The sequence below is a fragment of the Ruditapes philippinarum genome, unplaced genomic scaffold, assembly GCF_026571515.1.
Source record: "Ruditapes philippinarum isolate M1 unplaced genomic scaffold, ASM2657151v2 ctg759_1_1_1_1, whole genome shotgun sequence".
Taxonomy (NCBI): domain Eukaryota; kingdom Metazoa; phylum Mollusca; class Bivalvia; order Venerida; family Veneridae; genus Ruditapes; species Ruditapes philippinarum.
The window spans coordinates 124,289-149,279 of record NW_026857984.1 but is presented as its reverse complement, the minus strand read 5'-3'; the positions used below and the strand labels follow the sequence as shown (position 1 = coordinate 149,279).

At 30.4% G+C, this 24,991-nt stretch overlaps 2 protein-coding genes across 2 annotated transcripts; one reads left to right on the top strand and one right to left on the bottom strand.

Moving 5' to 3' along the window:
- The first annotated feature begins 2,067 nt into the window (after positions 1 to 2,067).
- Positions 2,068 to 5,712, top strand: LOC132751676 (sulfotransferase 1C2-like). Its single transcript, XM_060741892.1, has 7 exons — positions 2,068 to 2,277; positions 2,708 to 2,836; positions 3,201 to 3,298; positions 4,089 to 4,218; positions 4,584 to 4,678; positions 4,993 to 5,179; positions 5,526 to 5,712. The coding sequence occupies exons 1-7, from the start codon at positions 2,133 to 2,135 to the stop codon at positions 5,621 to 5,623; spliced, it is 882 nt and encodes a 293-aa protein (XP_060597875.1). The 5' UTR covers positions 2,068 to 2,132; the 3' UTR covers positions 5,624 to 5,712.
- Positions 5,713 to 6,372: 660 nt separating this feature from the next.
- Positions 6,373 to 22,807, bottom strand: LOC132751675 (protein white-like). Its single transcript, XM_060741891.1, has 20 exons — positions 22,682 to 22,807; positions 21,783 to 21,937; positions 19,541 to 19,647; positions 19,067 to 19,115; positions 18,573 to 18,762; positions 17,895 to 18,065; positions 16,798 to 16,964; positions 16,099 to 16,170; positions 15,110 to 15,212; positions 14,734 to 14,829; positions 14,390 to 14,418; positions 13,724 to 13,829; positions 12,884 to 13,015; positions 11,648 to 11,740; positions 11,016 to 11,073; positions 10,336 to 10,413; positions 9,559 to 9,664; positions 8,791 to 8,891; positions 8,148 to 8,257; positions 6,373 to 7,244 (listed from the first exon to the last, which is right to left on the bottom strand). The coding sequence occupies exons 2-20, from the start codon at positions 21,923 to 21,925 to the stop codon at positions 7,095 to 7,097; spliced, it is 2,061 nt and encodes a 686-aa protein (XP_060597874.1). The 5' UTR covers positions 21,926 to 21,937; positions 22,682 to 22,807; the 3' UTR covers positions 6,373 to 7,094.
- Between the last annotated feature and the right edge of the window lie 2,184 nt (positions 22,808 to 24,991).

The window sequence follows — 24,991 nt, the reverse complement described above, 5'->3', positions numbered from 1 at the left end:
TCTGAACCATTGAGAAGGATTTATTTAAAAAATAAGATATTGGCTAAAATAAAAAAATATATATAGTGTTACTTTGACAATAAAAGATTAAAAAAAGTTTTGTATTATATCATATTCATAACCATATCTTCAAAGTGACCGCTGGTTTCACAAGTATAAAAGACAGCAATCAGAAAGTATTGAAATTTTGTTCACTGTAGTTGTTTTCCTTGCACTATTTTTTTTCTTAAAATCTTTTAGGAATAATAACGGGAAAAAACTTTGTGATAAGCTCATGTACATGTAACTGTTTGAATGTAAACACATTTTAGTTGAATTCAACATTTAAATTTGCTAATAATTATTAATAATTTAGAAAGAACATTAACAGGACTGGTGAATTCATAAGAAGGTGATCATAGACATTTGATGTCACACTTTATTAATAAATAAAAGTTTCAAGGCATTATGTTCTCTATGCACTTCTTGTTTTGACTAAAATAGTTAAAATGATTCCGATCGGTGCAGTGTGCTTGGTGCATTCCTTGGGTTTATTTAGAACTAACTTAATTTATCAAGAAAACTTTTTTTCTGAGAATGGACTCTTTTTGTGAGCAAAAAAACGCCCAATGTAAATATAGCTATCAAGTGTATAAATTCCAACAAAGGACTTATTTTATCAGTTACATAATTCTTGTTACTCTTATTCATTTACCACGTTCAAATATTACGGTGCCCAGTAAGGGTAATTCTTTGTCACAAAAATTTTGTCACAAAAATTTAGATAACTAAAAACCGTTTTATAAAAATGTTAGTCAGTTAGAAAGCAAGTTAATTAATAACGAGCATCCTCCAATGTTGAAGTAAATAATGATAATGTTTTTCTATACCTTTCTATACCATATATTTGCTTAGTCTTATGTCATAATTTAAACTTGAACTTAATATGACCGATACGCTGAAGTTAACTCTTGTTAAAGTTTTTATCTCAACATTATTAGTCATATATAAGTGTGTTTGCAAATATAGGGAAGAAAGCTACTTAATATACATAACTTTAATATCATTGGACCGACAACTGACCAGGTATGTATGTTTATTTTTTTCTAAAAAGTCAACAAAAAAAATTCTTAAAATATGAAAATCTAAAACATAGTTCATAACATGTTGTATATGTATTTGGATTATACAAAATTGTAGTGTTTGTGGAGACAATTTGGACAAATACATGGCATGTATGCTTGACAGCATGTATAAATGTTTGTTTCTTTGGTTCGGTTTAACTGCGCACAAACACAATTTAGGTCATACGGCGCATCTAATAATCACACAAGGATAAAAACGGTGGCTGCAATTATGATGTCTCATCCCTTATATGCAACCCCTCCGCCACCAGGGGAGTGTAAAAAGTGTTAATATATGTACTGACTAGATACAATGTAAAATAATTCTGGATGATTCTCCGTTGGATATTGAAATCTTTGTGTAGTAGATAATTATTAGGTACAATGAGGTCACTATAATACCTAAATTTATTTTGACAAAACAGTACTAGTCAGGAAGTCAACTACAATTATTTATTACATGCTTTTCGGTGGTTTATAGAAATATATCAGTGATATAAAACTGGTAATTTCACTGTTTGAAACAGTGAAATTACCACTTTGATAATTTCACTGTTTTGAATTTAAGCCCCTTACGTTGTTTCAGTGAAATACCAGCGTGCACAGTCCTGGGTACCAACTTAGTAACGTGACGTCGTAAATGACGTCACGTTGTATTATTATTTGGCGCGCTTTTCATTCAGTATTAGATTTAATGTCTTTTTAAAACGTTTATTTGCATATAATAAAAAGAAAATTTGTTTAGTTTAGTGTAAGATCGAAATATATTTCACCTTTGAACACCAAAAGTTCATATTTCACTCGTGGCTGCGCCACTCGTGAAATATACCTTTTGGTGCTCACTCGGTGAAATATATTCCGATCTTACACTGAACTAAACAAATATCCTCTATATATAGCACAAGGGTTTATCTATCCATGTATATGGGTCGTCTTAACATCGTTTCATCACCTTAAAGGCTGTCAGGAAAAGAAATATTTACAAGTTACGTCTATGCGATTGTATTTAGGACATCTTTGTTCAAGAGCATGGCTACCAAAGAAGATAAACCGAGGTTGTTTCTGAAACGGAAAGTTTACAAGGGGGTGACGATGATGGAGAACGAGGTCGAGGAAATAGAGAAAATGGAAACGAGGCCAGATGATATCTGGGTCTGCTCTTTCCCGAGATCAGGTATGACATTGTAAATGTAAAATTTCATGTGAAAAAATATTTTTATTGTGTAGTTTGGGTTTTGGGTATTGGGGGTTTATTGTTTTCTTTTTGTTTTATAATGTCTGTGTTGTTGTTGTTGTTGTTGTATTTTGTTTTATTGTTTGATGGTGTGTGAGTGTGTGTTTTTGTTGTTTGTTATTTGTTGTTGTTTTTTTTTCTTTTTCTATTGGGGGTGGGCTTTGGTTTCCTTTTTTCTATTATTATATTGCTGTATTATACGATTACATAGCAATATCAATATCTAACTGATCGGTATATATTGTTAACTTGTTTTCAAGCTCAGCTCTTCTTAAAGCAAATAACTTTTGTGGATATTTCTAATCTTTTTGATCAAGACAAACTAGTTCGTCACGTTACCGTTGATTAAAAGCTAGAGAATGACTTACAGGAACAACTATGACACAAGAGATGGTCTATCTGATACAGGCACTAGATTTCAAAACAGCCAAGTCTGAACAGTTGATGTCAAGGTTTCCGATCCTAGATGTTAAAGATGACAGGTATCCCTATTATAAAGGTTCGTCTATTGTCTGTCATTCACATACATGACATGCTTTCATCCTTGACTCTTTTAAAAGGTTTAGATATAGACAACGCTCTTAGAAAATATGTACCCTAATGACATTATGAAACAATTACGTTAGAGGCTTCTCAACCTGCAAACAATGCATTTTTTTTCTTTATATTAAAGCAAGACTAGTGTTTTTCAAAACATAATTTGCTGTGTTCAAGAGTACATTGTGTATCGTTTTTGTTGATAATGTTCCTCAGTAGCTCTTAGATCCATATTTAGAAGTCCCGTTTAACACTTGAAAACTTAGTATAACAATGTTACAAGAATTATCGCAAATGTTAAAAAAAAAAATTTCGGTATCTTTTAGGTTTAAAATACGTTCAAGAAATGAAATCTCCGAGGTTCATTAAAACACATCTTCATCATTTCCTCCTTCCTGAACAATTACGAAATGGTAAAGGCAGAGTGAGTAATGTATACGTCTTATTTATATGATATAAACATTTATATTATATAGCATTCATATTATATAACATTTATACTATATAACATTCATATTATGTAACATTAAATTTTATATTATCTAAAAAACTATATTATTATATAACTAAACGGACAGGGACAGATTTTTAAACCGGGAAATATTTGATGTAAACCAAACAAAATATTGGCTCGAATTTATATATATTGTAATTTAATTAAACGGGTTTGTCATGCTTATGACATGGCTTCAGATAATTCACTTTGTCTTAGAACATACCTAAAAGCTAATGATAAAGATAATGACATGTTTATCTACAAATTTTAACTTAAATATTATCGTTAAAAATGCCCTTAACATCTTACATCATATTATAATAATCTCATTTGCCTTGCACGTGGGTAAATTATTTCATTTAATCCATTTTAAGTGATTAATGATTATGTGTAATATTTTATATTCTGTAATTAAACATGCGTAATTAAAGGTCGGAAGCGAAGCGCAAATAAATGAAATCATCTCGAAATTCTCTAAATTTATTTAGTTATAATAAACAAGTATCATCCTATCATTAGATATGATGAATTTTACCGAATCAACAGACTTCAAGCAATGTTCCTTAAGTTGCTTTAGAAGCACTTAGTGCGGAAGCTTATCTATAAAAATGAGATTATTCTAAATTACGAATGAATCATTGTTTTTTGTGTATTTCAAATGTTTTCCACTCTCCCTTTTAATAATTGATGTCTATTTTTGTTCTTTTTTGTATTGAAGATAATTTATATAGCTAGAAATCCCAAAGATTTGGTTGTATCATTTTATCGTTTGATGCATTGGGGCGATCAACTAACTGAGGAGGAGACAACGTTTGATAAGTTTATAGACACATTCGTAAATGGAAAAGGTGTAAATATAAATTATCCTTCAAGAACTTACGTGCATACATTAATTTTTTATTTGAAATGTTGAAGCTTCTAGATTTCGTTTTTCAAAATGCAAGTATTTGAATTTAGATAAGTTAAAATGAAAACAATTTAGAAAACAAAAAGATTCAAAAGTCATGGTCGCTATGATTTACAAAACACACTCATATCATCTTTAACATATTCATTAGGTTTGGATGTTTCCACTTCATGCTTGAAAATGCTTCAAGGATTAATTTATTATTTATGTTTCTAATTTCTCAAATTTATTTCTTAGCCCTTTGTTACTCCATTTAAGAGAGCAAGCTATGTTAGAAAATTTTTTTAAAAGTGTTATACATTTAAGGTTATGCTTGCCCATGGCCGAGGCACGTACTTGAATACTGGGAGAGAAGAAATGACAAAAACGTTCTTTTCCTGAGATACGAGAATGTTATCAAGGTACATCAAAGTATTTGCCATATATTTCAAAGAAGGTTTACAAAAAAAACCCGAAAAATTGGATTAAATATTACTACTTGTATTTTAACACTCTTGCATGAAAAGAATAAAAATCTGAAAACCATATTTCACTGAAATTTGAAATTGATTTATTTCCTTTTTAAAGACATAGTATTATCAAGAATTTATTGAAAATTAAAAACTAGATATACTATAAATAAATCATTCATAGAAATCAATATATACGTTACATCCGATCATTATGATGTCATATTTTTCTTTGGCATACACCAGCTTATTATTTCTGTATTAAGGATAAACCTGCCACTATTAGGGAGATAGCAGAATTTTTAGGACGTAAACTTACCGATCAAGATGTAGAAAGAATAACAGAGCATTGTAGGGTTGAGAATATGCGGGATAACCCAATGGTGAACTTGGCTTATTTTAGGGATATAAAGACATTAAATGATGACGCTGATGGAAGGTTCATTAACGCTGGTTAGTATAAAATTTCCGTTACTATACAATGAATAGATGACTTTTCAGCATTTCTTTTTGCTCAACAAGAAAGGTCACTGAAAACATAGCGAAGTGAATTAATACGCATCATATTTAAATTTTATATTAATCGTTTAAATATTAATCCCTTTAATACATGTATATACATTTTATGTGTAAATAGACTCAGAAAAGTTTAAATATCTAAATTGATGTTTTAAAAACATAGATGTAACAATTGACCTGGAGGCATTCATGCACCAATCGCTACGATAACTGGCATCAACTCAGCCGTTTTGTGAAATTTTGGAAAATACTTCTCTTAAAAGCTTTAACTGACTTTCAGGTCAATCCGGAACATGGCAAAATAAACTGACACCAGAACAAAGTGCCAAAGTTGACAAACTTATTAAAGAGATAGAGGGATCCGGTCTCACATTTTAACATTATTCGAAGAATTTATTAGGCGAGGATTTAAAATGTATCTATTTTTCAAGGTTTTGTATTAAACTGAAATTAAATTACTATAAGATTTATGTTCAAGATGTATTGCTTTAATTTTGTCTTTATTCTTATGTTATATTGTTTTCCTCATGCTTTGAGGATTTCAAAGAATTAAAACAAACCGTCTACCCAGTGTGGCATTCATGCCAGCAATTCTTTCCAGTATCAACAACGCAAAAGCAATCTATTGTGATATTTTAAATATATTGCGCGTCCTTTCACTGTTCTGAAAACAGCCATATCAAAGAATGCGAGAATTGACTAGGTTTGCAAATACCAAAAAGGTATCACTTGACTACGTAACAATCATATACACATATTACTATGTAACATTCATTCAAGTTCGTGCTCATTGTCAACCTGTGTGCGGATTTCTGACAATGGGATTTGACCATTGCAAGCCCTAAGCAAATCAGAATAGAGAATTCTGTACTGAATGAGAACGAAATGGACGACAACAGATCTCAACAAGGGACACCTTCGGGTTGACCTATATCAGTGTGGTTGATACCGCACCATTCTGCATAGTCTTTATTTCACTTTGCGCCAACATAAGTATAATAACTGAAGCAGATGTAATTTGGTGCAATTAAAAACTAATGCCCAAATTCATTATACATTTTTTAAAAACTAACACGATTTTTTTTTATCTATATGGTACATGATGATGAAGACATAAAAACACCATATATCATCAAATATATTATTTATTTTAATAAAATTATAACAATTATTTTATCTGTACGTCATGTTAAAATTTAAATTAAAATGCAACAACTAATACTGTACAGGCAATAAAAGAAATCATCAATAAAATCATAAAAAAATAGTCATGTCAATTGTACCTAAGCAATTATAAAACAAACAAAAAACACATGATCACCGGCATACTGGCATAATAAGCCCATCCAGTCAATTTTCAGCGATCATCACTAGTAATTCTACAGAACTGCACATATTCGAGAGGCTGACATGGCCTACTGCCAGTGTTACGCTAAGTAAACCTTTCCTTAAACTCGATCAATTACAAGTCTTTTTTCTTCAATAGTTGTGGAGAAACAGTTTGCATCATGATACTATTTAAAGTACATAAACAAATCTTAAATAAGCCTTTAATTATTTTCAACATTATCTGAATGATTATTTCGCTCTATATGTTTTGCACTTTAGCACTAAGAGCATAACATGAACAACAAAGAAGAGATATATGTATAGCAAGTCACTTTGTCATTTGATAAATAGTTTAATTGTTGTTTAACTGCATCTTACCGCATTTTTGTAATAAATTTACAGGCAAGAAGTCAACTTAACGGTTGTTCCTAGATGTTCCTTCAAATTCTTGTGTATAGATATACTGGCAACAAATTCTAGCGAGCATTTGTAAACATATAATTTATCATGTCAATAAAATTTAGGTAGGCGTGTCATTTTTATGATCATCAGATTGTGCCGTTTTATGTCTAACAGAAAGCCTCGCTTTAATCAGGAGAATAAGGAAGGCAATTATTCTGTACGCAATCATCATGCTTATAAGCACATAAAGGTCTGTCCAGATATTGTCCTGTAAATGAATAAAGATAAATATTACAGAGTAATTCTTCGTCACACGTATTTTTCCACAAATTGACCTGTAAATAAATCAATGTAAAATACATACTTAGGTGATTGATTTGTTTTTTGGGGTTTTTTTTCTGGATTTTTGTTTGAGTTTTACGACGCACCAACACAATGAAGTTCATTTGGGGACTTTCTCGCTTTACTTGTGGAGGAAGACCTCGGGTTCCCCTCCGTGCATTATTTCAGGTGCGATCGGCCAACTTAGTAGAACCACCGACGTTTACGTAAGGTAGCTGGATAGCTTCTTGACATGTAAAAATCCAAAGACCCTGGTGGGATTTGAACCTACAGCAGTTAGGACAAGCGGTTTGAAATGCATTTTGACCTTTAACATTAGGTCACGTACGCCCGAACCCGCCGTCTTTTCTAGATAATAAATTTTAAACCATCATTATTATAAGCGTTTTTTTTTTTTTTTTCACGAACATATAAGTCCATCCATAATTGTCTCGTAACATTATAATTGTAAAATTACCTGGGTTATTTATTATATAAAAAATACATATACTAATTTTGAATGAATATTAGCAATGCTTTTAAATTTTTGTTTAATCTTTTGAAATATTGAACACATCAAACTACGTGTATTTGAGTATACTTATATTTGTTCAAATTTAAGTCCAGGTCCAAATTAAACAATATATTTGCCATTTTCTTGTTACAACAAAATTTAATGTTAAACAATTTGTAGAATTTATATCCACCGCCTGATGAAACAAATCACTTGATTGAAGCTTCTAATTATTTTAAATCTCTGAATATGAATCGAAATAGATTTTGTAATATTGCAATATTCCCTTCCAATATCATTGCCAGGTTGAGCAGAAACGCATTGTGTATACATTACCTTATCAAAGTTCAAGTAATCTATCACATCCTCGCCATTGTCAAATAAACATTTGTTCGATTGTTTCTGTGTGACGCCAGGAGTTGCTGACGTATTTCTATTTGCACATGCTTAATGTAAGAGATAGTTCAATCAATTGCAATAAAGTTACTACATTTTGTTTATTTTTACATAATCCATTTTAAGCCTATCGGTGCCAATGTATACAAACATAGGAATTTACAAGGGTTGCCATTTTATGCAAACTTATATTGAATTAGTTATACAATTGGCGTGAGGGGAACCTGTACGGCAACAAACCTAATTTTCCATTAACACGCCAGATATCTCAGGGAAAAACTACAAAAAAAATCATTTGACAAGTGTAGTATAAACGTCTGAAGGGTGTAATAAAACGTTTGACACTGTAATATAAAAGAATATAAGTAATGGTTATATCACGAGTATATTAAAAACAAGCAAAGCAAATGAAATATTATGTTGGATTCAGAATTTTGTTCAAATGACCTAAAACAAAACCAGGGAAAGACCAATTTTACTACTGTAAATCATAAAATTGTTCTAATGCCATTCGAATAAATATTCCGAAATGATTGTACAAACGTTTAAGAATTTATCATATTAAATGATGTATCATACTTACGGATACTGTCAACGTTTTCCCATTGGTTGATAGCTATCATCTCATTTGAATATTTAAACCAAGATAAATATTCCAACCATATGAAATACACGGGAACAGAACTGTAATTAAGGTATGAATTTATGACAAAACTAAAAACTATATAACATTTGCAAACAGCCTTGTACATTAAAGCAGTAGAGTATGACTCCATATTCATGCTAATTTTAGAGAAAATTTAAAAATTTATTAAAGAATAAAATATTGTCAACTGAATAATAAAGTAATTGACACATTGCAAACGGCACTTAAAGTCTACGAATATTACCATAGTCCAGAATATGCTAAAATAGCCTTTGCTGCGTTAGTAACGCAGTAGAAATATGGTGATATATGCTGCAAAATCAGTCATTAACTGCATACAACATTTACATTATTTCTTGAATTGTGAATATTTTTTCTTTTCTTATAATCTTAGAACATTTTTTCAAGGTTGATTTTTGAAAATATTTTGGCTTATCTGGATGCACGCACCTTTAAGTTAACATAAAGAAGAAGTTTAAGAAGTATAATCTTGTTTAAATTTAAATTTCTGTAGGAAACTGGTTCTCTTAATATAGTCTTTATGCCTGATTTCATATACGTCTCTTTGGCATCTCGATCCCTTGATACCCGGAATCCTTGATACCTAACCCTTACATACCTCGAACCCTTTCAAACCCCGAGTTCATTTCATAGAAATGGACACCTACAATTTCTTTATAAACGATACTGAAATGTTTAACTTACTCTTTGTTTAAGAAGAAACCACCAAACATTATCAATGGTATCATAAGAGGAGGTGCAATAGCTAATGCGGTCGTCACGGAGTTAGCACTTGTTGAGACAATGTACCCTTCAATACAAACATCCAATTAAAACGATTTATTAATTTTGTTCAATCGATAGTCATTTGTTAGAATTAACTTAAATTCCATTAAACAAATATAATTCATAGTGCATTGTCTTTGACAAGATTCGTTTATTGAGCTTAATAATTAATTTTCCAATGAATATGCAACCACGGATTATTCCAACTTTTTTTATTTTCACTTTCAGGTGAAAAGCCCAAAATGCTATCATTTTATTTCTCAAAAACATTTTGTTTTTGGTATCTTGTTTAAGTTTCTAAAACCTTTCTCATTGGCCATATAGATTAGATATATATATTGCTTCCTTTGTTCTTCGGCAATTGATCATTATATTTGTTTAGTATTTTATTAGAAATATTAATACTACTTTCTTTAAATTTCGCTACCTTTATGACACATTGCTTCGTGTTCGGTGCTAGAATCTTCAGTTGTTTAACATTTAACATATTCTAAATTCATTATTGAAACTTTATGAAACAAATACTCAACCTTTCTAAAGAATTTAATCTTAATGGTTTCTGGGGCATAAAGTGCCTTTAAAGGTTTGAGATAATGTAATTAATATCTTTAATTTAAAAAAAAAGATAAAAAAACATTCAAGGACAGGAGTTTATATTTAGATTGTATCTGAAATAACTTTCGTTAATACACTTACCGAAAGAAACCGAAATGTTTGCAACTAGCACAAGTATGCCAGTAAACACAAGAAAGGCCATAAATGTGGAATACAATCCTGAAATATACCATGTTATATTGAATATCATTATCACCTCCGTTAGAAAAAATATACTTAGGTATTGCTTTTCAAATACATAAGTAATGTATAATGATACGAGATAAACTGATAAAAAGTTTTAGGAATATTTCGGTGTTTATTGCAAAACAATACGTTCCAGAGTATAATAATTATTCAATTTCAATGATCAATAAATCGATGAATTTAATAAAAACATCTGCTGATGATTCTTATAAATATTCATTAATAATATATCAAACATACTTAAAAGTAGCATTATAATATTATTTTTTTAATTTTGTTAATGAATAATAAATAGATTAATCAAATTAAAAAATCTGCTAATGATACTTAAATATACTTATTCATGTGTCAAACGTAAATAAAAGTTGAATATATCTTGATATTCTTGTATTTTACTAGTATACAATGAGTATTTTAACAAACATATACAACATACAGTAATGCAGAAAGATCAAGTATTATATCATAAATATTATATTTTAAAGAAATCAGACTTTTTCTTAAATCTTTTCAAATGATTTGAAATGCTATATACATAGATCATGGTGATTTTATACTTTATCAGCGGTACTTACCTACCATCCAATATGTTATTGCACAAAACACAAGTGGTATAACGATAAAAGTAGGGAGCTGAAAATATATATTTTCATATATAAATGTAAACTTACTTTGCTGTTGAGAAAATTAAACAATTCATGTGTTATATAATAATATATAAAGAATTATTTATAATATGTTATTAAGATTATAATAATGATTTATCTTGCAATAAAGTTATTTGTATTGTATCGTATCGTATGCTACCGTATAATGCATTGAATTGTATTTGTATTTATATTTATTGTATTGTATTGTATTGTGTATTTAATGCATTGATTATAAATGAACAGAATTTTCATTGTATTTATATTTGTATTGTATTGTATTGTATTGTATTGTTTTGTTTTGTTTTGTTTTGTTTTGCTTTTCTTTGTATTGTATTGTGTATTTATTGCATTGCATTACATTGTATTGCATTGTATATTGTATCGTGTATTTATTGTTTTGTATATTTTTGTAAATTATTCTGTATTGTATTATATTGCGTACACACTTACCAACAGATAATACAAGTATTAGTGTAAACCTTAATATGATGCATTATTGCGGAACTACATTAAAATTTTATCATCATGCACGTGCAAACAGAAATACATGTATATACCTCAGCAAAAGACTTGCACAGGAAGTAGACATCTGCCCCATACAAACCTGTAGCATACTCTCTGAAAAATATTGGCGTTTCTAATGGAAACGACTGGAAAAAAATAAACACGCATTTTATTTACAATCTTTCTATTTGAACCTATATAGTTGGAAAGTTTTTGTCGCAATGCATAAGCTATTTATATTTAAGTAAATATCTTATTTGATTTATTGAATTTGATATGGTACTCAAGAAGTTATAATTCTAATACGAACAAACAAACATAAAGTAAGACAATCGTTTAAATGATTTGATTTCTATTTCACTTGTTTCATGGGTTTTGTGAGAAGGGGGCTATGATACTTGCATTTAAAACACCGAACACGTTCAAGAATGTCAACTTGGATAGCAATAGAGTAAACTAAATACTTACATTTAAAACACCAAATACGTTGTTTGATAGCAATAGAGTAAACTAAATACTTACATTTAAGACACCAAATACGTTGTTTGATAGCAATAGAGTAACACTAAATACTTGCATTTAAGACACCAAATACGTTGTTTGATAGCAATAGAGTTACACTAAATACTTGCATTTAAAACACCAAATACGTTGTTTGATAGCAATAGAGTTACACTAAATACTTGCATTTAAAACACCAAATACGTTGTTTGATAGCAATAGAGTAACACTAAATACTTACATTTAAGACACCAAATACGTTGTTTGATAGCAATAGAGTAAACTAAATACTTACATTTAAAACACCAAATACGTTGTTTGATAGCAATTGAGTTACACTAAATACTTGCATTTAAGACACCAAATACGTTGTTTGATAGCAATAGAGTAACACTAAATACTTGCATTTAAAACACCAAATACGTTGTTTGATAGCAATAGAGTAACACTAAATACTTGCATTTAAGACACCAAATACGCTGTTTGATAGCAATAGAGTAACACTAAATACTTGCATTTAAGACACCAAATACGTTGTTTGATAGCAATAGAGTAAACTAAATACTTACATTTAAGACACCAAATACGTTGTTTTATAGCAATAGAGTAACACTAAATACTTGCATTTAAGACACCAAATACGTTGTTTGATAGCAATAGAGTAAACTAAATACTTACATTTAAGACACCAAATACGTTGTTTGATAGCAATAGAGTAACACTAAATACTTACATTTAAAACACCAAATACGTTGTTTGATAGCAATAGAGTAACACTAAATACTTGCATTTAAGACACCAAATACGTTGGAGAATGTCATGTTCATGAGAAGAAGGAAAAGAACTCCGTTGATATCTTGTACACCAGTTTGACTTAATTCTAGGCGTAGATATATCAACCCTAGCACAACAGCAATCACCTGAAATACTGTCACATTTATAGTCACCTGTTTCTTTTAAAATATCATTATCCTTTATAATACCTTGCAGAGTATAATGTTCAAATTATAAGCACGAGAAAAATGTTCATATACACTTCGTGTAATAGCTCACTTTAATATTTGAATGAAGTCCACTGGGTTGTGCTTTTTTCTTGATTGTGTGAACAATTTGATGTAGATCCAGACCAAAAACTTGTGTGCAAGATTTTAGATCAATCGCTTAGTCAGTTTTATCACGGTTCTTTTGGTTTTAACAGAATGGGCAAAATGTTAAAAATCTACACAAAAAGACATTTCCAATTAAATATCGAGTATATTTCTTTTGTATATATCTTGCATATTTATTTGTTTTAAGCGCCCAAGTTGATTAATGTAAAATATTTTTATCATCTTTTCAGCATTTGAATATCAATGGAGTCCATTTAATGTATTGTTAATTGTTGTAAATGTTCTTTTTATATCAACTTGACCTCTATGTGAGGAAACATGATTGCTGCCTATATTGCGTTTGTCGTTTCTTTAACATCACGTTTAAAGTAAGACCCAAAATACAATGAGATGCCACTTTTTGCTCGTTTTTGTTTTAAGAATGTAAACGTAATATTGACGAATAAAATGGTTTTTATAAACGAGTTTTTATCATTGACCAATCATTGTTATGTGTTTATAATGTTTTTATCAACTTACAACAGTTTGTGCGATCCTGACACGTGTAACCATGGGTTCTCTGATTACAGTTTTCAGTGATCTCTTGAACACCGCTTTAAATTGTTGCGTCCACGTAGCCTCATACCTACCCGCATATTAGTTTATGTTAATACATGTACATCAATATAGTTCAATTTCAACAGAACAAATTAAAAACAAAACTTTTAAATTTATTTCCAAAAGAACGTTTGGATGAGCGAAAGAGACAGTATTGTCATAACGACTGGGTAAATGACGTTTGTCAGTAAATCAAAGTGGTTTGATTTGTAAAACATATTTCTTTCAATGCCCATTAAGCCATAAATGCGTATATTTCCTTTGCGTTTTGGCATTAATGCTCTTGCAGTAATTAAGTATTGTATGGAAGTCAAAATACCAATTTGTTAACATTTATCATAAATTATATTGCAAACCGTGATATTTTCTTAAGGTGATAAAAATCTCACAATTTTAAGAAGATATTAAAACTTACGATTGCCCTTTCTACAGAAGGAAATTGTATTCATCTCTAGGGCCTAATGTGCTTTTAAGCTTTTACTTCATAATTATCTCAATATATGTATGTGTCTAATAAATAGTATAAATGTTTGAATAGTTTGTATAAAAAATGCAGTTATAAAAAGATAAAAGTAACATACAACTTACCTTGATGAATGACTTGTGGCTTCGTCAAACTAAATAAATGAAACAAATAAAAACATACTCAAACATTAGTTTGTTACATATATGTTCATTCATGTATTATTTAGCGCTTCATTTTGTGTCGGAAAACACTAGTCCAGTAATGAAGCATAAACTTGAAGATTATTGAAAACACATTTACATGTTTTTAAACATATGTTTATTTGTCATCCTGTTCGAAAAATATATAACAAATGGTAACTCTTCCTTGTGTCTTTTCAACGTTACAAGTAGCATATTATCTTGTATCATAGTATTTAATAACAGAATGTATTACATCTTTAATGAAATATATAAGAACAACTTACTATAACACCGGAATGTTTTGCATTGTCTGTCTCGAATTTGTTATCATTCAAAATTTGTTTAGCTTGATCGGTGGCCTCAAAACTGTCACATATTGTCTACAAAAGAAAACGTTGAAACATTACTACATCACGTTTCATGTGAGTTTACTGATGTTTACAAATAACGGTCCAAGATGTAAATAATTAGTGGAAAAATATCTACACCAAATATCTTCACAATATATTGAAACCTGTGTTAGAATATCCAAAGCAAGAAATTTACATATGCATTGTATACACTTGGTCACTATAAATACATGGCAAAGATTATTCAAATGTAATGTTATTCTACAATATAATGAGAAAACAGCCTATTGGGTGAACAATTTAAGAATACCTCTATCCTACGCTTGCATTCGGATTCCTTGCCCGGTACCACTGCCATAGTTAATATGTAAAAATCTGCCGGGTTGTAGTTCTTTGGGCAATTAAATCCTACTCTGAAATAAATTTTTAAAAAATCAAAACGTGTAAAGTACCACACAAGAGAGAATCACATTTTTCGTTCAAGCATTACTTGTAACAATGATGGCATGATTTTAAAAATCTTTAAAAAACAATATATGGCAATTACTTACTCGGGTTTTTTTTCATAATTATTTATCAATAGCATTCATTGTTATAACATATGTCGATTTGCTTTTTGAGTTTTAAGTTCATTTTTATATTTTGTTCAAAAACTAAAATGTAGGTGTGAAATATTTAAAGGGACTCCGCTGAGAGTTTTTGTTGTTTGTTTTCTTTACATTAATATTCCATTAATTAATCCAAGTTATTCAATAACTTGTGTGCAACATTTCAGATCATTCGCTCAATTCGTTTATTTTTTTCAGAATAATCATTCAGATTGTGAAGAATGAACCAAAATTTAAAAAGCGTTGCAACGCTTTATACTCAAATTGGCTGAGAATAGCACAAAATACGATTTTCAATTTATTTCTGAGAAAATTTCTTAATTGATTTTTTGCATTTTATATTTTTTCGTTGTAAGTGCTCCCGCTTATGCAGGTAAGAAAATCAATTTTATTTTTTTAGGCTTTTGTACCTGGGTTGAGTTCAACTTAAAGTATCAGAAATGATAAAAGTTCATACATGTAGTAGAGAAATCAATATAGTATATATCTCATAAAAATAAATCAAGATAACGTATCTCTCATAAAAAATCAATATAATATACCTCTCATGAAATAAATCAACATAACATACCTCTCATAAAATAAATCAATATAACATACCTCTCATAAAATAAATCAATATAACATACCTCTCATAAAAAGAAATCAATATGATATACCTCTCATAAAAGTAAATCAATAAAATGTATACCTTTCATAAAAGCGAAGTGCTTCTTCCGCCTCGCCCATGAACGCTACACGACCTTCAGCCATCACCAGAACACTGAACATAAACCAAATTATTCAATATATTTGCTATTTATGATTGAGCTATCAGTTACAAGGTTTTCAAAAGAATAATGAAATAACTCAACTCGAAACATTTTTCTAGTACCCGTGATGAGACCAAGTTACCTCTAAATATAAACAACTACAGCTGGACTTGGTTAGTTGGTTGGTTGGTTTTTGCGCCGATATCAACATCTTTTTGTAATTACTCGGCGGTCGGCCCACTTAGTCGGCTTTCTTTGATAATTTACCAGTAATTAGCAATTTCTCTGTGACCGATTACTATTCGGATCAGCGGTGAGTGAAAATGAGTCACCGAAAGATTTTGCCTCGACCCAGGTTCGAACCAACGGCATCTGGAGTACAAAGCTGATGCTCTCGTTAAGTTACGGAAATACAACGAGATATTGGCCTTAAAACAGAAGTGAAAGTATCAGAAAAAACATTACTGAAGCTATCTCGTTATTGGAAAGAAAGAGAATGTTCGAAAAACACTACACAACTGGTTCAGCATTTCCTGAAAATGCATCAGTAATCATATAGAAATTCATATTACGATTATTAGTCACTGTAAAATGAAATTGTTACATTATAACTTTGGTCGTAAGAATAGTACACTTACTTGTGAAATAAAGAGAAGACATCCGAGGATGGCTGGTGTATGGTACACAGTACAGTTTTTCCTTTGTCAGCCATACCTTTCAATGTTTGTACAATATTGTCTGCCATAAAAGAATCTAATCCAGACGTAGCTTCATCACAGAATAATAATGGAGGATTTGTCAGGATCTAATGAATAACAATGGAGGATTTGTTAGGATCATTGAATATAAATGAAGGATTTGTTAGTATCATTGTTTGAAAATGGAGGTTTTGTTAAGATCATTGTATAACAATGGAGGATTCATCAGGAGCTATTGTATGACAATGAAGGATTTGGTAGGACCATTGTATAACAATGGAGGATTTGTCTTGACCTATTGTGTAACAATGGAGGACTTGAAGGAACCTATTGTGTAACAATGGAGGATTGAAGGGACCTATTGTGTAACAATGGAGGATTGAAGGGACCTATTGTATAACAATGGAGGACTTGAAGGGACCTATTGTATTACAATGGAGAATTTGTTAGGGCCATTGTATAACAATGAAGGATTTGTTAAGACCTATTGATAACAATGGACGATTTGTTAGGAGCATTGTATAACAATAGAGGATTCGTCAGGATCATTGTGTAACTATAGAAAACTTGTCACGATATATTGAATGGAGGATTTGTCAGGATCTATTGATTAACACGTATACTAAGTCAGTTACAAATTTGTAGCGGAATCACACTGTATCTTTAATTGCAAGACTATGTAAAATCAGCGTGTATGGTTTTTTGCGTGCACAATCACCTGTTATTTATGATCTCTGTGTGGTTTTTTGCAAACTTATTTTATTAAACTTGCATCATTTCTAGAAAGCTTATGAAGTAGAAGCGTTCATTCATCCGTTAATGATAATGCTCACACGATTAATTAAAACAGACAAATTAATGTCGACTAAAATCAAAATATTGATCGTGGCAGAAGACGGTTTAACACCAGGGCAATTTTAAATAGAAAATTTCCAAAACACTATATTTAAATAAGAAAAAGACATGTGGTTTATTTATAAGTATGATTGCAATAGATATGTTAAAGTATTATAATAATGTGGTATAAATGTGGATACCTCAGAAGCGAAAGACAATCTTCTCATCTCACCACCAGATATTCCCTTTATTCTGCCAGGATTTCCTATCATGTTATCCTCACATTTTTGCAGGCCTAACTCCTTTAAAACTTCGTCTACCCGCTCAAGTCTTCGTTTTGTGTTAACACTTTTATCCATTCTAAGTAAGGCCTGGTTAAAAACGAACGAATATATCACTTTAATTGTACATTTAATCTCAAAATGGCTTTCAATAGGCTATCCAAACAAATAAGACATTCATTATTTGAATCCGCGCGTCATAGATTATCTTTCAATAACTCCAATAATTGAAAATAAGAAGGTTATAAAGTGGTATGCTCTTTTGATTTATACTTTTTAAAGTTTATATGATTTGTCCATTTTAACCCGAATGTGGTCTGGTGTAGTATTCTAATTTTAGTAAAGTACGTCTGCTTGTATTATGAAATATTGAGCGTAGTGTAATGTTGTTAATTCTAAACTTTAACATTATGTTTAATCATTAAAAACCTACGCAATCAAGCGCAATAACCATATCTCATATTTGAAGTTGTTTGCTTAATTGATTGAATACTAGCATTTTCAAGACACAAAAGAACAAATTTGCATTTTGTCCCATTCTAATTATATGACCTTTTTAGTTTGTCATAACCATAATTCGTAATATCAGTAACATACCCTGAATGTGAGATGTTCTTTAACAGTCATTGTTGCTATAAATAGATCATCTTGTTGTACGTAAGCTGATATATTGCGGATACCGGTGCCTACTGTAGTACCATTTACTCGTATGTCACCGGAGTAACTTAACGTGGAACTATCAATTCTTGACGTTAATGTATTTAACAAAGTTGTCTTTCCCGATCCACTACAAAAAAATAAAAGTATTTTTAAACATGTTTCATATTCATGTCTCCAAAATTGTCATCTTATTCAAATTCACTTAAACTAGTGAAAACTATGTACAGCATACAGTGTTTCTATAATTATGGAAGCTCAATAATTTAAAATACATATTTATAATGTCGCTCAAATATGACACTTTCTAGCTTCCGTATAAATTTAAATGCATTAATATTATTGTAGTGTGCCATAATGTTTTATTATAACGATATATAATGTTACTGACTTTTTTATAGATAAAGTTTTTTTTCTACAACCTAATTATTTACCTTGCGCCTATGATAGCCAGAAGTGTTCCTGGTTTAACGTGGCCATATACTGAAATATATTGACAATTTTTTTCTATGACAGTTTGGATATGTACAACTTCGATATTTTAAATATATATCGTCAAATGTATTAGTTGTTTATAAACCACATGACTTGTTTTGAGATCCAAGCATAAACATTCTCTACCGATGGATTACACTCTGTATTTGATACGACTTTTGATCAGAGAAATGAAAACGAGGCTAAATTGATAAGATCGGGTCCAATTATGATTTTCATTATTTATTTATTTATCTGTTATTTTTCTCTCAAGTTATTATATCAAGTGGTGCATTTGCTGGAAGTTCATTTCGTGTGAAATAATTCAATAAATAAATGTTTATCTTGTATGCATCATAAAATGTAAAACAAACATATTTGTAAAAAAAAAATGATAAAGAAGAGGACATTTGAGATATAAATAATATCTTTACCATTCCTTAGTATCTGTTTGCTTCCTTTTCTTGTGTAAAGGTTGATATTTTCCCAGGATAGTGTAACAGTTTCCAGGCTGTCCACCATACTATGTCTCGCTTCATATCTGTAAATAAATTTATTTCATTATACTAGTTTAATGGTCAAGGTCAAAGGTCACAGAAAGGGATTGAACATTTTTGTCGTAAGTACAGCCGAAGAGTTTGCTCGGTAAGTTCTTCATTCATACAGTCAAGGTCGAACATTGAAAGTCAATCACATCCGGCTAATTATTTTGTCATTACTCGATGGATTGTCAAAATATTTGGCACTAGCCTTACCACAGTCAAGTACGGAATTCCAAGTCAAGCATTGTGTTGCGTTCAATACCAATACCCTCGTCATCAACGTAAAGGTCGTTTGTTTTTAGGTCAAAAGGCTCATCCTGTCTGACTTTCATGGATTGTCGAAACATTTGGCAAATACCTTCAGAACAGCCAGACGTTGTGTCATGCGCAAGACCAACGTCCACACCTTCAAGGTAAAGGTAACATTGAAGGTCAAATCGTGTCTGTCCGCTTTCCACTTCTTATCCCTTAATGGATCAAACATTAAATAAATGTCTTCTTTAGGGTCAGGAGGTATTTCATGCGCAAATTCAAGGTAAACGTTATACTTAAAGGTACCATGCAAGTAACATGTTAGGGCATCCCTGTCACATGTAAACATTTCTAGTTTCATTGAATTTCGTTAGATGAAATTATCTGGCATTGTTTAGTTAGTATCCATGTAATAATTAACTTCAAAAGCAAACAAAAACAATTTATAGAATGTAATCAGATAAAGTAGTTTATATTTGCTAGACGTTATTCTTTGTTTTATTCTAGGGGCGGTCATATATATGAGTCAATACCACTGACTGTTTTTTTTATTTAAGTACTTGTTGGTATTTTTCTTCCTTTGGATTAATTACCTACATCACCAGAGAAGAGCAAATATAAAGAATAACTGCAATAAGTATAATACCTATTGAAGTCATATGATGAGAACTTGGGGGTCAACTTTTTTTGCAAACAATAAAAATATATACAGAACACTCACTGCCTAAATTAGTCTGACAAAACTATGAGGGATCGTATCATATAAAATATCGGTGAAAATAATTAAAACATGATATCTGGTAACTTAAACGTTATTAGTAACTTAGATAATATCAAATTTCTAAAAAAAAAAAGAAAAATCTTAAGGCAATTTGTTGATGAAATGTCACACGAACTTGAGGTTTCGTCAATAATTACAGTGCAGTCCGGTTTTCCATACAATACTCCAATTCCCATGTATATATTTTTTTTTATAAAATATATAAATATTGTATAGATAATTTGACTTTAGTGTACATATTGATAACATTTCAAGTTTCTGTGGTATTTCAAAAGTTCACGTGGAAATATTAAACTTATGTACACTTGATCGTTTTTTATGACGATTTCGTAAGCAAAGATAAAACTTAGGTAAGGGGTAACCAGATTTTTTTTATTTATTCATTTATTTATCTTTTTATGAATAAGTATGAAATGACAACATTTTAAATGGTAACGTATGATAATTCAACTGATGGTGTCTTATTGGGGTTATCTTCGTTATCATTCTACCTATAGTGATACAGCTACAAACAATTTACAATAAAAGATAACAAATGGGACAGTTTTAAATAATACGATATATCATTGTAATATAAACCAAATATTTAAATTAGTCCTAGTTTTTATACTGTATATAAAAGAAATTTGGTGTTCAACTTTAACCAATATAGGTATGGTGCCTAATTTTTGCCATGTCGAAATCACGAAAAATGAAAGGACGACAAAGTGGTCATATTGTTGAATTTCGCCTCGTCCACAACGGGCGAAAGTACGACAAAATGGTCAGATTGTAATATTTTTGTGTGTTTCGTCTGGAGCCCCGCGGATCGTAAATTAATGTCATGGCATAAATCAGCCACCATATATAGGCCAGTGTCCTAGTTTTGATGACCGGATTTTTTGCGTACAATGTCCATCAAGTTTCTTACATTTCATTTCCTAAAGTCATCCCCATTGTTTTATAAAGTTGTGATGACTAATACAGTTGGGGGAACTAACAGAAAATTATCGTGCTTTTGTCTGGTAATCAGATTGATCATTTACTTATCAAGTTTAAAGTATATAGAATAAGATAAAGGGGAATAAAATAAGATACAGTCTTGTATAATTCTTTTATTACCTATATTGGTTTCTTGCTGACTCATCAGGCCCTCTATAATTAGAGTCCGTGTAGACAACTGTATGTTCCCTTCCTGATACAGAGTATCTGACAGAGCTGTCGGTCCCTCCACTTGCCAGCAAAGGTCTTTTTTCCTCACTCATTTTTCTTTACGCCTACATAAAAAGTTTCAGATTTGTACATGACGTTTTTAATCCACTAGTTTTCTATTTGAAATAGATCAGATCAGTTCCTATTACGATATAGCAGTTTTAAAGCCTACTTTTTCAAGAAAACGTTCCAAACTCGAGAAAAAAATGTTCTAAGATTTTAAGGAAAAGTGAAAAGATTCAAGATTCTAGCAAAATTTTACATGTAGTGTGCAATCAATGACTGATTTTGCAGTATTTATCACCATTCTGCGTAACTAACGCAGAAAAGGCTATTTTTACATATCTTAACCCCTTAGTAATTTACGTGAATTGTAATGTGTAAATTGATTTCTTTGTTCAATTCACAATGACTTAATTCTCAAAACATTTTCAAAATGTTCATGAAAATTAACATGAATCTGGAGACATGCTCCTTTAAGTGTGGTATTGCAGTTTCTGTACCAAATACATGTAGATCACTATAATTATGCTTATAAAATCGACTCGAAAGGAAAATATAGCTTTAACAATCCCTACATGTATGTGAAATGTGCAGACGATCGAGTTGTTTTAAAGCATTATAAAGTATTTTAAGCGGTTACGAGTGTTAAAATATTTTTATATGTCTACATGCAAATGTTTATGATCCGTTTAACATGAATTTATAAAGATTCAAATTGAATCTTTCTCTACTTGAATAATATTTTAATAAGCTTATAAGTCAATTTATTCGTTTAAAACTAAATAAAGAGTGAATTATAAACTTACCTGTGGTTTTGAATTTTGATTAAAAAACATAGTTCCGTTAAAAGTTAAATTAACAAGTGTGTTGCATTTATATCAGTCATGAATAGATATACTCTACATTTGCTTGTAATAAGATATACATTGTATACACTGCTAAGTAAATATTTAGTCTTAATACGGAAGCGAATTAGCGCCTTCACATATGAAGTCACGTTTATTATTGTGATATTTCTCAAAAACTTGGACAAACACTAGAGTCTTGTTCATCTTGGCTTGTAGATAACAAATTGTCACTTCATCTAGGAAAGACTGAATGTCTTATTTTTGGTTCCAAACGTAAACTAAAACAAGTTAAAGAGTTCAAAATTGTTTGTAATGGACATACTATTGAATCCACAAAATCTGTTAAATATCTAGGTTTAAATATTGATGATTCTTTGTCAGGTGAATCTATTGTTAATTGTATTCTTACAAAGGTGAATTCACGTCTTAAGTTTTTGTATAGGCAAGCAAATGTTTTAGATTTTAGGACTAGAAAATATTTATGCTCAGCACTAATACAATGTCACCTTGATTATGCATGTTCTTCTTGGTACCCGAGCCTGAACAAGTGTTTTAAAAATAAGCTTCAAATTTGTCAAAATAAAATTGTTAGATTTATACACGGTATGGGACCTAGAGATAGTGTCAATAATGTTATTCTTGCTAATATGTCTTTACTAAATGTAGAAAACAGAAATAAGCAATTACGTCTTAATCATGTTTTTAAAATTGTTAATAACCAGTGCCCTTCATATATGATAGAAAATTTTATACCTGTTCGAGACATTCATTCTTATTCAACTCGGTCGAATCAGTACAATTTTAGGGTCCCAAGAAGTTATGGGGAGATAATGTAACTTTTTTCAAAAAGCAATTAATGATTGGAATTCCTTGCCAACATACATCAAAAAAATTAATAAGATAGGAAATTTCAAAAGCTCTGTGAAGGCCCATTTACTAGAACAGTTAGGTTAGTAAATCATAATTAAATCCACTAGTATGACTAGATATTGATCTCATTTTTATTGTTTTCTTTTTAGCAAAGTTAATGGAAATACTAAAGTTTGATATTTTACGTAAATGACATCTTCCAGTTTCCAAAGTTTTGTATTTTTCAATGTTTTTGTGTTTTATATTGTATATTATAGTAAGTATATATCCAAGGACCCCATTGGAAATAAGCCTTCGGGCTTTCATGGGCAATCCGAGGTTATTACACACTGCTCTATACATGTTTCCACTTACGTCCTTACATTTTATTAAACTAGTAAATTGATATCTAGTCATAGTAAAGAAAGAGTTTTAGATTTTGTTTTTAGTTATAATATTTTATTATTTAATGAGCCGTCTGTGATATTTATGTCTGACAAACTTCCGAAATATTTTATTACAATTGTGTCATCAGTTTTATATAAAATGCTAAAGTGTTTGTTTTATGTATACATGTATGTGTGTTTTAACCTGAATAAATATCTATCTATCTATCTATCTATCTATAAATTACTTAAGAAGGCTAAAAGAAAAGTATCAATGAGCCACGCACTTGTATTTAAATGGCACAAAAGGTTCACAAGTGGAGAGACTGACTTGGTGAGGTGATGACGCCATCTTTGGAGTCGATTCAATGTGCGTTGGAGGACGACTGAAGATTGACTATTCGAGAAGTATCAAATATTACTAGCATTGATTACGAATCGGCACAGCGCATAATTACTTAGGTATTAACATAAGAAAGGCACATGTTGTATAACATACACGTATGTTTTTAAAGTAATATAGTTCTGAAACTGGCAATTTAATAAAATAAGATCATTTCAGTGACTTCCTTAACTAATGTAATCCGGATAACAATAGAGTACAATAACGTAAATTAATACTTGACTTAAAATCGTTTAACTTTGTGAATCTACTTTTTTCATTTTAAACATGTTACTGTGTTAACGTACTCTTGTAGTTCTACAACTGGTAACACGTTTTCTTAAACTCTATTTTCTGTATTTAAGATTTACATTTCATTTGTATATTTCAGATCTATAAGTGTGCAAACATGCATATATATTGCATGAAATGGAAGATACGAACTTGTAAATTTGTTGTCGTTTTAGATGTTGTTACGATCTATATGTAAACTTGTTATATAAAGGCGGGAAACTTCTATTAAAATATTGGATCAAGAGGCATATCATGTGCTATGCACGGGTACAATAAAAAATGGTAGGCATACAAGTTTGCATTTTCAAAAGTCATTTTAAAAAGAAACACTTTACATGTCTGGAATTTTGGCAACGA